Source organism: Lichenostomus cassidix, chromosome 11 (assembly GCF_008360975.1).
Source record: "Lichenostomus cassidix isolate B80296 chromosome 11, HeHo_3.0, whole genome shotgun sequence".
In the NCBI taxonomy this organism is placed as follows: Eukaryota; Metazoa; Chordata; class Aves; order Passeriformes; family Meliphagidae; genus Lichenostomus; species Lichenostomus cassidix.
Genome location: NC_139492.1, coordinates 1,047,050 through 1,059,742, shown reverse-complemented (window position 1 = coordinate 1,059,742; position 12,693 = coordinate 1,047,050). Strand labels below are relative to the sequence as shown.

At 64.4% G+C, this 12,693-nt stretch overlaps 2 protein-coding genes across 4 annotated transcripts in view; one reads left to right on the top strand and one right to left on the bottom strand.

Moving 5' to 3' along the window:
- Positions 1-820, bottom strand: part of FANCA (FA complementation group A) — a 32,308-nt gene extending 31,488 nt beyond the window's left edge. Inside the window, exons 1-2 of one of the 2 annotated variants that reach the window (XM_085071318.1) lie at positions 741-820; positions 278-387 (exon numbers count right to left, since the gene is read on the bottom strand). In XM_085071318.1, the coding sequence (XP_084927444.1) occupies positions 278-387; positions 741-780 (150 nt within the window). In that variant the 5' untranslated portion in view covers positions 781-820. The remainder of the gene's footprint in view (positions 1-277; positions 388-740) is intronic. The other variant, XM_085071319.1, reaches the window with a different exon arrangement.
- A 3,905-nt stretch (positions 821-4,725) lies between these two features.
- On the top strand, positions 4,726-12,088 carry SPIRE2 (spire type actin nucleation factor 2). Of its 2 annotated transcripts, none has more exons than XM_085071317.1 (15): positions 4,726-5,194; positions 8,124-8,161; positions 8,340-8,699; positions 8,968-9,048; positions 9,126-9,290; positions 9,362-9,448; positions 9,579-9,687; positions 9,764-9,933; positions 10,013-10,163; positions 10,277-10,410; positions 10,667-10,801; positions 10,884-10,951; positions 11,056-11,083; positions 11,224-11,339; positions 11,418-12,088. In XM_085071317.1, exons 1-15 carry the CDS (start codon positions 4,981-4,983, stop codon positions 11,632-11,634), a joined length of 2,073 nt encoding a protein of 690 aa, XP_084927443.1. In that variant the 5' UTR covers positions 4,726-4,980; the 3' UTR covers positions 11,635-12,088. The 2 variants fall into 2 exon arrangements, with proteins under 2 accessions (XP_084927443.1, XP_084927442.1); XM_085071316.1 differs by lacking the exon at positions 4,726-5,194 and adding an exon at positions 5,269-6,207.
- The last annotated feature ends 605 nt before the right edge of the window (positions 12,089-12,693 follow it).

Here is a 12,693-nt window from a genome sequence, read left to right as displayed (position 1 = left end):
AACATGCTGGATTTCCCTTTGTCCCAACTCCAAACCACGCTTAACCATTTTTATTGTGTAAAAGTAAAACATTGAGGAAAAAGGGATAATATAATCTCATTTCTGCAACACAGACTTTTAAACTTCATCTTACTACTACAGCGTTGGTTTTTCCTCCCATGTATCATGGCAAACTCTGTTCCTGGGACACGGACCCCACAGCTGGTGGACACATGTCCAGCTGGGATCTCCCACCATCCCAGCCAGACCATGACCCCCTGAGCCGTGCCCATCGTACCTCCAGCAGGAGGTCACTCAGGTTCTGGTGGCGATCCAGCAGCCGCAGAGCTGCTTCCCGGAGCTCCGCCGCGCTCCCAAAGGGGCTTTTCCTTTTCCTGGCTCTCCCTGCTGAGGAGTTAGGGTTTGTGAGCAGCGAGTTCCCAGGGCACCCTAGAGCACCGCCCGCTCCCTGCTGCTGGCGGGTGAGGGCAGAGCGGGGCAGTGAGGAGAACGTACGGGGGACACGAGGCAGGGACAGGGGGTGTGTGAGGGCAGAGGGCGAGTGCCAGGGCACGGGGCCTGTGAGGAAGGCAGAGGGTGGTGAATGGAGCGGGACATGGGGGCAGAGAGGGGCTGTATGCAGGTAGAGGAAAGGGGTGTATGAGGCTAGAGAGGGGACATTCGCGCCCCCCGTCCCCTCGCTGTCCCCGTGGGGAGCTCCCGGCGCGGAGCTCGCCCGGGCCGCCGCAGCCCGCACGTACCGAGCAGGTCCCGCCAGCTCCTCCCGCCCGCGCCCGCCATCGCGGGCCGCCGCTTCCCGCCACGCCAAGCCGCGCCGCCATTGGCTACCGCCGGCCGAGCCCTCCTTGCCCATTGGCTAGAAGGGACGCGGGACTCTCGTCGCGCCCACCCCGCCGCCTCTGCCCATTGGCTGGAGGAGAGGCGTGGTCACGCCTCCTGCCGCCATGTTGGTAGTGGCGGAGGTGGGAGCTGCCATGTTGGGAAGGGCGGCGGGCGGGTCGGCGGAGGTGACACGGAGGGTCGGGCAGGGTGAGCTCCGCGCTGGCTGTGAGCTGCAGAGGGTGTGGGACAGGGTGGGGAGCTCCGATCCTGGCTGTTCTGAGCGGTGAGAATGCTGCTGACCCCGATCCCAGCCAGGGAAGGGGACAGGAGTGGCTGGAATTCCCAAAGGGAAGAATCGCCAGCATTGCTGGGGAAATAAATAATGGAATGACGGAATGGATTGGATTGGAAGGGAATGGTTTGTGCTGGAAGGGATCTTAAGCTCATCTCGTTCCACACCCTGCCATGGGCAGGGACATCTTCCACTATCCCAAGTTATTCCAATCTGGCTTTCCAGGGATGGAACAGCCACAGCTGCCCTGGGCACCCTGTGCCAGGGTCTCCCCATCCTCACAGGGAACAATTCCTTCCCAACACCCCATCTATCCCTGCCCTCCGGCCCTGGGAAGCCATTCCCCTTGTCCCAGCATTCCAAAACCCCTCTTCCTCTTTCTCCTCAGCTCTCTCTAAGCGCTGAATGGCTGCAGCATTTCACGGGAAGCAGAGTAGAATTCCCAGAGGGACTTTTCCCTCTGATTTGATCCTTCCTGACGATGAACCACTGCTGTTGGCCACCACGTCTTGGGGCGGCAGTGGTGATTCTTTATGGAAAGACGAACCCCCCAGGGTGTCCACCACCGGGCAGCAGCTCCTGCTGGGATTGGCTGTGGGATGGTTTATTGCAGCGCTGGCCCCAGCAGTGTGTGAGTCAGCAGCACATGATGCCAGGAGCCGGGGAGAACTGAGGCTGAGGAGAGACCCCACGGCACCGAGTCTGGGAATCCTAGCCAAAGTCACATTCTGGAGTCGTTTTAACCCCTGATGCTACTGCAATGTTTGTGGCAACCCCAGATTTTGGGTTCCCCCATTTCAACTGGCCCCAGCAGGCATCTGACTGGGAGCCTGGTGTTCCAGAGTACTCTTGGAGTTTATTCACAGGGTCCCCAAGGGTGTTCCTAAGGTCCTTGCAATGTCATCAAGCTCTCCAGGATGTTTCCAAGGGTGACCTTGAGGCCCTCATGGTGTCCCCAAGGTCCCCAGGGTGTCCCTCAGAGTTACAGCCCTCAAACTCCAGCCATATCAGTGGCCAGCACACAGCAGGAGCAAACTGCCCACTAAAATGCTTCCTCCTTCCATGTTCCTAGTTTATTGCAGCATGGAGGGAAAGCAGGAGAGGCACATCCACCCCAAAGGTGCTCCATGTGCTCATCGCAGGTTCCTGTGGCTTTGTAAAGAATTATTTTGCATATGAGAGCTGAAACCCACGGGAGTGGATTATCCACAAGGAAACAGGGGCACAGCCCTGCTGCTGGTGGCTGGGGAAGGGCTCTGCTCTCCATCCCAGCTTCGTGCCTTATCCTGCTTCCACACTGAAGGAGCCAGGAATTCCAATCCTCCCATCGTGTTCTGACACCATTACCCCAACTCTTCATCTTTCTTTTCCCCCTATTTCTTTCATGTTTATTTCTATTTCCCTCATCCACACACACACGCTTGGCTTCTGTTTGAGTTTTCCATGCCGGTAGCTTTTAATTACACCACGATTCCATATTAATTACAGATTTACCCAAAGCAAAGGGCTCCGTGCTTTCTCATGCAAATGCCTTCCCGTGAATCCTGCAGGGTGGGTTTTCCTTCAAACGCCGCACGTCCTCCCGCTCCCATCCCCGACGGTGCCGCCCGGCTGTGTCCGGAGGCGCTGGAAAGCTGGCACTCGGCACGGCACGGCACGGCACGGCACGGCACGGCACGGCACGGCAAGGCCCTGCTCCGGCGGGTAGCACGGGCGGCTTTCCTCCCGGAAAGTCGCTTCCCAAGCAGGCTCCAAATCGGCTGATTACAGGGCAAACGGGGCGTTCAAACCTCTCGATTCAGACCCAGATGTCGGAGCTGCAGCCACGAGCTGCTTCGGGGGCTGGAGCTGTGCGGGATGCCGTGTGGATCCAGCTGGAGGTGAAGCTGGCACTGTGCTCCTAACTCCCTGCAACAAGCTCCCTCCTGGCCGTGGTGGTTTGAGCATTGCCGGAGATGCATGGATACCTTGGATCACCTGTATCCCTTCTGCCCCTTCCCAACCCCCACGCTGGGCTGCATTTCTCACTATTCCAGCTCTGTTCTCCCATTTTCTTCCCCAAAGATGGAGCTGGCACTGTCCATGCTCTCTGGGATGGGCACTGAAGGGCTTTTCTCTTCCATCCCAGGCTCTTTGCTGGATGTCTCCAGCCCTGGAGCATCTCTTTGGCCATGTGGGATTGATAAGCAACTGTGTGTCAGTTCCATCCTTGTCCCAGCCCTGCCAGCACGGCTCCGGGATTGATCCCAGTTTATGTGCATTGGTTAATGGAGCTGAGACAGGGTTTTATTCTCCTTCCATCATGGAAATGGGAAGCTCATCATGACAAGAGTGTTCATTTGCTCCCTCTGACCTTTTGCATGCACTGGTTGTCCTTTCTGCTCTGTCAGGACAATCCTGCCCTCCCTGTGTGTCTGAAGGGACCAGCTTGTGCCCAGAGGTGAAACTGCCCTCATGTTAGACTTTCCCAGTGGCTGCAGGATGCCAACCCCCCACACCATATTCCCATGGGATATTGTCTCTCTAGAGACAATAAGTCTTCCATGACATTGTCATGTCTCCCATGACAATGCCATCTCATTCTGGCACCTTCAACCAGCTCCTGCTGCTCCTGGCCATACCCAAACCATACTCCAATATCTGGAGTTCTTGCCTTTCTCTCCAGGGAGTTTTCCTGTCCCAGCTTCGCCCCTTCCCTGTGCCAGCTCCTCATCCCAGCTGGTTGCCCTGGGGCTCCCCCAGCACCCCGCAGGGCAGGTCCCTTGTGGTAGGAGTCCCTGTGGGCACTGGCATCCTGTGCTCCTGCCATTCCTGTGTCCCCAGGTGACCCTGGTCCCAAGGCCATCATGTCCCTGTGTGCACTGCCCCACATGTGGCATGTGGGCTACATGGGGCAGGAGTCAGGGCTGGGGTCAAGCCATGCACCATGGTCACCCTGCTCCTCTTGGGGCACAGAACAGGTCTGGTGTCCCTCGGGGGTGTCACCCAGCACGGCCCTGCACCCATCCCGGGCACTGCCCCCTGTCCCATGCCCTGCACCCCACACTGGGGACACGCTGTGCCCAGCTGTGTGCCCTGAACCCTGCACTCTGCACCCAGTTCACCCAGTGCAACCACTCCCTGCTCCCAGCCCTGCAGCCTGGCAGCCTGGGCGGGCCGGAGCAGGCCGAGCTGAGCTGTGCTGTGCCACACTGTGCTGAACACCATGCCACGCCATGCCGAGCCATGCCATTGGTACTGAGCTGTTCTGTACTGTGCTGAACCATGCTGTGCCGAGCTCTGCCATCGGTACTGATCTGTGATGCACCCTGCTGAGGCATGCCGAGCTGAGCTGTGTCGTGCCGTGCCAAGCTGTGCCATTCTGAGTCATACCATACTGTACCGAGCTGTGCTGTGCCATGCCGCATTCTACTGCCCCATCCCATACCGAGTCAAGTCACACCATACAAAGCTGAGCCACACCGCGCTGTGCCGTGCCGAGCCGTGCCGTGCCAGACTGTACCGAGCTCACCGCACCGTGCCGCGATGTGCCGTGCCGTGCCCCACTGTACCGTACCGCGCCGTTACTGTACAGTACCGTCCCGAACCGCCCGGCCCGCGCCGTCCCGAGCCGCCCGGTACCCTCCGGCGCCGCCGCGGCCTCTCCCGGTGGGCGCCTGCGGCGGTACCGGTACCGGTGCGGGGGCGTGGTCTCTCCCCACCGCCCCTCCCCTCCCCACCGTGACCCCGCCCCCGCCGCGCTCCCCAGCCGCTCGGGATGGGCAGACGAACTGGGCGTGGTCTATCTGGGCGTGGCCTGCCGTAGCCCCGCCCCGTCTCCCCCGCCCGGCGCGCCCCGCCCGCGCTCGGCGGTGCGGGATGGGGCGATGGCGCGGGCGGGCGCGGGGCCGCCGCGGGAGCTGTCCCTGGAGGAGGTGCTGAAGTGCTACGAGCAGCCGCTGAACGAGGAGCAGGCCTGGGCACTCTGCTTCCAGGGCTGCCGCGCCGCCGCCGCCGCCCCCGTCGCCCCCGCGCCGCTCCGCACCGCCGACATCCGCCTCCGCGCCGACGGCTCCCTCCGCCTGCCCGCCCCGCCGCACGGTGAGGGCCGCCGCCGCCGGGGGGGGGCGGGAGCGGGCGGCGCCCGCGCGGGGGGGTGACGGGACGGCACCGCCAAGCGAGGCTTACCGGGGTTTACCGGGGCTTACCGGGGTTTACCGGGGCATCAAGACTTGCTGGGACTTACCGGGGCGCACCGGGGCACCGGGGCTTACGGGCACCGGGAGCGGGGCACCAGGGTTTGCCGGCATTGGGAATTATCGGCTCCGCGGGAGCGGAGCACGAGTGTTTACCGCGGTTTAGCAGGGCTTACCGACACCCGGGACACCGGGACTTACTGGCACTGGGGCTTACCGGGGCTTACCGACACCGGGAGCGGGGCACCGGGGCTTACCCACACCGAAAGCGAGGCACCGGGAGCGGGGCACCGGAGCTTACCGGCGCTGGGATCCGGCACCAGGACTTCCCTTCTCCGGGGCTTACCAGCACAAGGAGAGGGGAACTGGGACTTACCGGCACGATGGCACTGGAGCTTACCAGGGCTTACTAGCCCTGGGATCCGGGATATCGGGACTTACCGGCGCCGGGGCTTACTGGCATCGGGAGCGACGCACTGGGATTTACCGGCACCGGCGCTAGCTGGGACCGGGAGCAGTGTACGGGGTTTACGGGCACCGGGACTTACCGGCACCGGGACCCGGGTCATCGGGGCTTACCAGCACAAAGAGCGGGGACCTGGGACTTATCGGCACCGGGGCTTACCGGCACCGGCAGGGGGTGCTGCACGGGCGTCGGGGACGCGGAGGGACCGGGGGTATCGGCTGCGGGGGGCGCACCCGCAGCAGCCCCGGCGCGAAGGGCCGGCGCCGGTGGGGAAGAACCGGTACCGGAGCGGCAAATGGGCAGGAGAAGTGGCACCGGAGAGAGGGGGGACAGGCGCCGAGGCACCGGCAGTAGGGGAACGATGCAGGGTGTCACCGGAGAGACTGTGAGGACAGGAAAGAGGGCCGGTCCCAGCACCGGGGAGCAGGAAGGCGGCACCGGCAGGGATGAGGGTGAGCCCCAAGTCCCGGCCCTGGCAAGGGGGACTTACACCAGCGCTGCCGGTATTGGTGGAAGGGGTGGGCTGGGGCGTCGGGGAGGGGGTGGGCTGGTGACTTCGGGGTTTGGGACTGGTGTGGCACTGGTACTGGCACTGGCACCAACAAGGTCACCAGCACTGGGCATTCCGGGTGACCAATGAGGCTGGACCCAGGTGTGGATGTTTGCATGGTCCTGGCACCCACCGTGGGGCTGCAGGACACACAGCAAGGACAGAGAGATGGACACAGGGACACCCACACGGCACATCCACAGGCACCTGTCACCTGCAGCTGCAGCGCAGGGGGCCTTGTCCCCTGCTCCAGACGCCGGGAGTGGCACACAGGACAGCCCCATCCCTGACCTTTGGCCTCCTGGCCATTCCTCCACAGGCAGCTTGCACTGCCAGGCATGGCTGTGACGGTTCCAGGGTGTCACCAGGCTGGCTGCCACAAGGAGCACCTGGAGCGTGGCCAATGCCTCCACCTGTCCCGCCCCATAGCGAGGCCACCAGGGATGGCGCCTGGTGTCGTGGGGTCACTGTGTGGCTTTGCCTACACTGAGCAGGGACACTGCAGGTTCACTGTGTGTCCTCAGTGCCGGTGGCTGAGCAGACACCAGGGCGCATCAGGTGGCTCCGTGCCCAGGGCAGGGACACGTACAGGCACGGCACGTGCCCGTGGAAGCTGGGCATGGCGTGGTCGCACCGGCTCCACTGGTCCTGCATGAGAATGGCCCCACGCCCTGCCCTGAGCCACCGCAGGGCTGGAGCCGGTGTCACCTGCCAGTGCCACCTACCAGTGCCACTGTGCCACCTCTTGCTCCCAGGCTGTTTCTGTGCCAATCTGAGCCATCTCCCCAGGGATGAACCAGTGAAGCCTTCACAGTGAAGCCTGAGGCTGGGAGCACTCCAGGTGCCACTGCAGGTGGTGGCAGCAGCCTGGCATGTGGCTTGGCACCTCAGCCTGGGTACAGGGCTGGATCTGAGCTGGGTGAGCCAGCAGCACCCTCTGGAACCACTCCAGACGCCTGTCCTATGGGAATTCCCTCCTCAGCTGTGCCCCAGTGGCTGGAGGGAGCTACTGGGACCCACCGGGCTCAGTAGGGTGATGATGGCATCCCAGGGGCTGGCACTGCAGTGGGAGCCAGGCACAGTCCGGGACATGGTTTGTTGGTGGGCTCGTGTGGCACCATGGCAGGGCCATCACTTGGGCTGCCTTTCCTGTCCAATCCTGGCTTGCACACGACTGGCACATCCTTGTGGCTGCCGCATTGATCAGCTCAATGCAGAGCTAATGGTGAGGGAAGCGGAGCCAGGAGCCCGAGGGACACTGCAGAGGCCACTCGTGTTCCTTATCCTGCGGCTGCCAGGAGGGTTCAAGCTACCCACAAGCATGTCCTGGGCTCCCGTGTGTGCCACGCTCCAGCTGTGGCTGCCAGTCCCAGCACTATCAGTCCCCACACTGCCGGTGCCTGTGCTGCTGGAGCCCACACTGCCACTGCCCACATCCCAGAGGGGTGCAGGGGGCATCTCCCCGTGGGTGCAGAGCTCTCAGCTCCCTCCAGCCCCGGAGGTGAGGGGTACACGGGTGCCTGTGCCCCCACGATGTGCCCTCTGGGAGGCTGTGCCAGCACTGCCCGATACCAGGGCTAAATGTGCACTGTCTCATGGTGCCCACTGTCCCATGGAGCCGTGCCCTGGGACCAGGACAGGATGGGACAAGCCCGGGAAGGGATCCCAGCCGGGGGAAGGAGAAGCTGAGGATGTGAGCTGCTCAGGATGGGAGCCCCACAGCCGGGCTGGGTGGGCACCACACCCCTGGGTGATGCTGGGGGGGGTACTCAGCACGGCGCCACGGGTGCCAGTGGTGACTCTGCCCTTCTCCCCCAGACCTGCCTGCGCTGCTGACGCCCTCCGCCGAAGCCCAGGTACGTGGGGCTGGTGACCTGCCCCGGCTGCCATCACAGCCCGGTGTGGGGTGGGGATGGCCGCCTGGCCCCCTCGCCCGGGGGTCACAGGTCCTGGGACGAGACCCAGCACCAAGGAGGGGCGGGAAGAGCTGGTGCCAGAGTGCATCCGGTCCGCAGCCGCTGCCGTCTCCCGCAGATGGTGCAGTCGCTGGGCTTTGCCGTGTACCGGGCGCTGGACTGGGGGCTGGACGAGAACGAGGAGCGGGAGCTGAGCCCGCGCCTGGAGCAGCTCATCGACCTGATGACCAACAGCGACTCCGAGGACAGCGGCTGCGCCACGGCCGACGAGGGCTATGGGGGGCAGGATGAGGAGGAGGAAGGGGGCGAGGGGCCGCCGCGCTCCGTGCGCACCTTCGGACAGGCCATGCGCTGCTGTGCCGCCCGCCTGGCCGACCCCGCCGGCGCCCCGGCGCACTACCAGGCTGTGTGCCGCGCCCTCTTCGCAGAGACCGTGGAGCTCATGGCCTTCCTCGCCAAGATCCGCGATGCCAAGGAGGTGAGCCTGAGGGTCTGCTGGCACCACTGCCCTGCTGGGGAAACCACCCACGGGGACAAGGGACTGGAGCGAGTGCAGTGCCCCCTCTGCCCATCCCAACCGAGGCTGCTGGTGCCCGTGTTTGGCCATACCCCCTCCCCCAAACTGCTATGCTGGCTGGGAATCAGGGTGTTTTGGGGTGCACCTCAGTGCTGCAGCCCCATGGCACAGTCCCGGCCAGACCCTCAGTGCCAGTGGGGCAGGGTGACAGCGTTTTGTGCCACAACAGCTACTACAGAAGCTGAAAGAGGATGAGGAAGAGGAGGAGCGGCCGGCGGCGGAGCTGGGCAACCTGCGCAACACGGACTGGGTATGGCAGCATGGCCGGACGTGGGGGCCACACTGGGGATGAGTGGGTGCTGACGCTGTGTCCATGTGTCCCCCCAGGCCCGGCTGTGGGTGCAGCTGATGCGGGAGCTGCGGCACGGTGTGAAGCTGAAGAAGGTGCAGGAGAAGCAGTTCAACCCCCTGCCCACCGAGTACCAGCTCACGCCCTTTGAGATGCTCATGCAGGACATCCGCGCCCGCAACTACAAACTCCGCAAGGTCATGGTGAGCGTGGCCACCATGCCACCCTCCATCCTGCCACCCCCAGCCCGGCACTGACCCCCTTCCCTCCCCAGGTGGATGGAGACATTCCCCCCCGGGTGAAGAAAGATGCCCATGAGCTCATACTCGACTTCATCCGCTCCCGGCCCCCCCTGAAACAGGTGAGCATCAGCACGGGGACATCTCCCTGGCATAGCAGTGTTGGTGGGTACCACGAGTGCCATCCCCACCCTGAGGGTGCCATACCCAAGCCATGGCCACCACCTGAGGTCCCATCTGTGCATCCCGCAGGCATCAGAGCGGCGGCTGCGGCCACTGCCACAGAAGCAGAGGACACTCCACGAGAAGATCCTGGAGGAGATCAGGCAGGAGCGGAAGCTCCGGCCTGTGGAGCAGAAAGGTACTGGGGTCCCCTCCCCGCTGTGCCACGCCATCTGTGTGCCTATCTCTGTGGTGCTGAGCCTGTCCCTGTGCAGGTTACAGCTCCCTGCCCTGCATCCCACACGCCTGTGCCGACCGCCTGACCTCCAGCTCCTGCCTCGAGCTGTCCCGGTGCCCGGCCAGCGTCATGCCCGCCCGCCCGCGGCCACGTGTCCTGCTCAAGGCACCCACCCTGGCCGAGATGGAGGAGATGAACCTCTCCGAGGCAAGAGGGGACCTTGGAGGTGGGGGGGACACAGGGGTACCAGGGTCCCCGGGGTGACGCAGCACCCACGGCCTTGCAGGAGGAGGACTCCCCAGCCACAGAGGTGCCGCTGAAGCGGGATCGCTCCTTCTCAGAGCAGGACCTGGCACAGCTGCAGAACCAGCTGGGGAGTGACCAGGCTGCGCCCCAGGACCCAGAGCCACTGCAGCCTGAGCCCCGGCCCCGCTCAGGTACTGCCAGGAGTCCCCATGTCCCTGTCTCCAAGGGGTCTGTGCCATGCCTTTCAGCAGTGGTGGCACTGAGCAACATATCCTTGCCATGGCCTCCTTGTCCCTCCCTGCAGGCTCTGTTCCCGCCAGCTGCCACCCGCTGTCAGAGGGCCCAGCAGTGCCCAGGGCTGCCCTTGGCGCCGTGGAGGAGAGGCCAGAGGATGGATCCAGCACTGCCCCTGCCAGCAGCTCCAAGCACCTCTGGCTGGTGGGCTCTGGGGAACATGAGCTGGGAACTCTGGGGCTGGGGACACCAGGCCAGCATGACTATGGGCATGTGGCAGCCTGGCATGAGGGCACATGGTGGCTTGAGGGTCCTCATGATGGGGATACTCTGCCTGTCCTGGGATGCTCTGCCTATGCCAGGTGCTCTGCCCATGTTCAGAGGCTCTGCCCTGGCACAGTGGTGCTCCAGCCAATGCCCTGGTCCACATTCTGGGATGATATTCCCCCCTGTCTCACAGGAGTTCAGCCACCCAGTGGAGAGCCTGGCCCTGACTGTGGAGGAGATGATCAACGTGCGCAGAGTGCTGGTCAAGGCTGAGATGGAGAAGTTCTTGCAGAGCAAGGAGCTGTACAGCAGCCTGCGGAGGGGGAAGGTGGCAATGGGGATGGAGGGCTGGAGGGACTGGGGGGCCATGTGCCCCTGCCTGCCCCTGGCTCACTCTGCTCTGCCCACAGATCTGCTGCTGCTGCAGGGCCAAGTTCCCTCTCTTCTCCTGGCCCGCATCATGTTTCTTCTGCAAGCGGTGAGCACCATACTGAGCTGTGCTGTGCTGTGTCACAGGGCTGGGAGGGCAGCAGCAGGGTCCCCACAATGGCCCCTCTCACCCAACTCTCTCTGTGTCCCCAGGTCTGTCTGCAGCACCTGCAGTCTGAAGGTAAGGGACTGGCTCTAGTCAGCCACTGTGTCCCTGTCCCATTCCTGTCCTGCCTTGTCAGTGTACCTATCTCTGATCCATCCCCATCCCTCTGTGCCCTATCCCAACCCTGTCCCTGTCCCACCCCGCCCCTCCGGCAGATGAAGATGCCTTCCAAGAAGCTGGCTCACATCCCCGTCTACGCGCTGGGCTTCGAGAGCCTCCCGGGCTCGCTGCAGCCCAAGGCCGTGCCGCTGCGCCGGAGGGAGCCCTTCCAGTGAGTCCCTGAGCCTTCCTCCGCCCCCCTCCCCTCCTCATTCCCCGGCGGGGGCTGATGGGGTGCCCTGTGCCGCAGCTCGCTCTCGGGGCCCTGCTGGCGCCGGGTGGAGGAGGAATTCCCGCACATCTACGCCCAGGGCTCGGTCCTGCGCGACGTTTGCTCCGACTGCGCCGGCTTCGTCACCGACGTGGTCAGCTCCAGCCGCCGCAGCGTGGCCGTCCTCAACGCCAGCGCCGCGTCCCGGCGCCACGCCAAGGCGCGCTCCCTCTACAGCGATGCCTGGCTCAAGTGAAGGGCCGGGAGCCCCGGTGATGGTCGCCACAGGGGCGCCGGTCGCCCCGGCACAGCCCCCCGATGTACATATATACATAGGATGGATACACACAGCCTCTATATTTATATACGTTATGGACCAGGGGGCAAAAGGACCCGTTCCCACTGTCCCTGCCATCCCCTTCGGTCCCCGCCACCAGTCCCCGAGGGGATGGATCCCGTTGTGGGGCACCCACAGCCCCCGGTGGAATGGATCCTGCTGTGGGACACCTACAGCCCCCAGGAGGACGGATCCCGCTGTGGGGCAGCTCTGGGGGGATGGATCCTGCTGTGGGATACCCACAGCCCCTGCGTTCGGCCCCCCGCCCCGCTTCTGTGCCAAGCCCTGGCTGTGCCGGGGTGCCCGGTGCCCTGGGCTGGCATGGCTGTTCTGTATGTCCCCTCCGATAATAAACCCGCTGGGCTGCCCTGGGGCCGCGTGGCTGGTCCCGAGTGGATGGGTGCGTGGGGGAGCGGGGTGGAGGCTGCTGGGGGTGTGAGGGTACCGCGGATGGGGGCTCTCCATTTCATCGCGCACACCTCCCACCACCATCCTTCTTCCCCCCCGGGCTGTGCCAACACCCCGCTCCGCACTCCCTGCGCGCTCCCAGTCCCGGTCCCCACCCGTGTCTCGGGGCCGTGCCCTGCACAGGAACCGCGGGCTCGCCCCGTTCCCCCGCTCCCGTTCCGGACACACCGCACGGATCGCCCCGTTCCCCCGTTCCCGCTCCCGTTCCCCCGCTCCCGTTCCCGTTCCCGCTCCCGTTCCCCCGCTCCCGTTCCGGACACACCGCACGGATCGCCCCGTTCCCGTTCCCGTTCCGGACACACCGCACGGATCGCCCCGTTCCCGTTCCCGCTCCCGTTCCCGTTCCCGTTCCCGTTCCCGTTCCCGTTCCGGACACACCGCACGGATCGCCCCGTTCCCCCGCTCCCGCTCCCGTTCCCGTTCCGGACACTTCGCTCGCAGCTCTCGCGCGGAGCACCGCGGAGGGCGCGGGGGGCGTGGCCTGCCCATATCAGCCAATGGCCGCGCGCG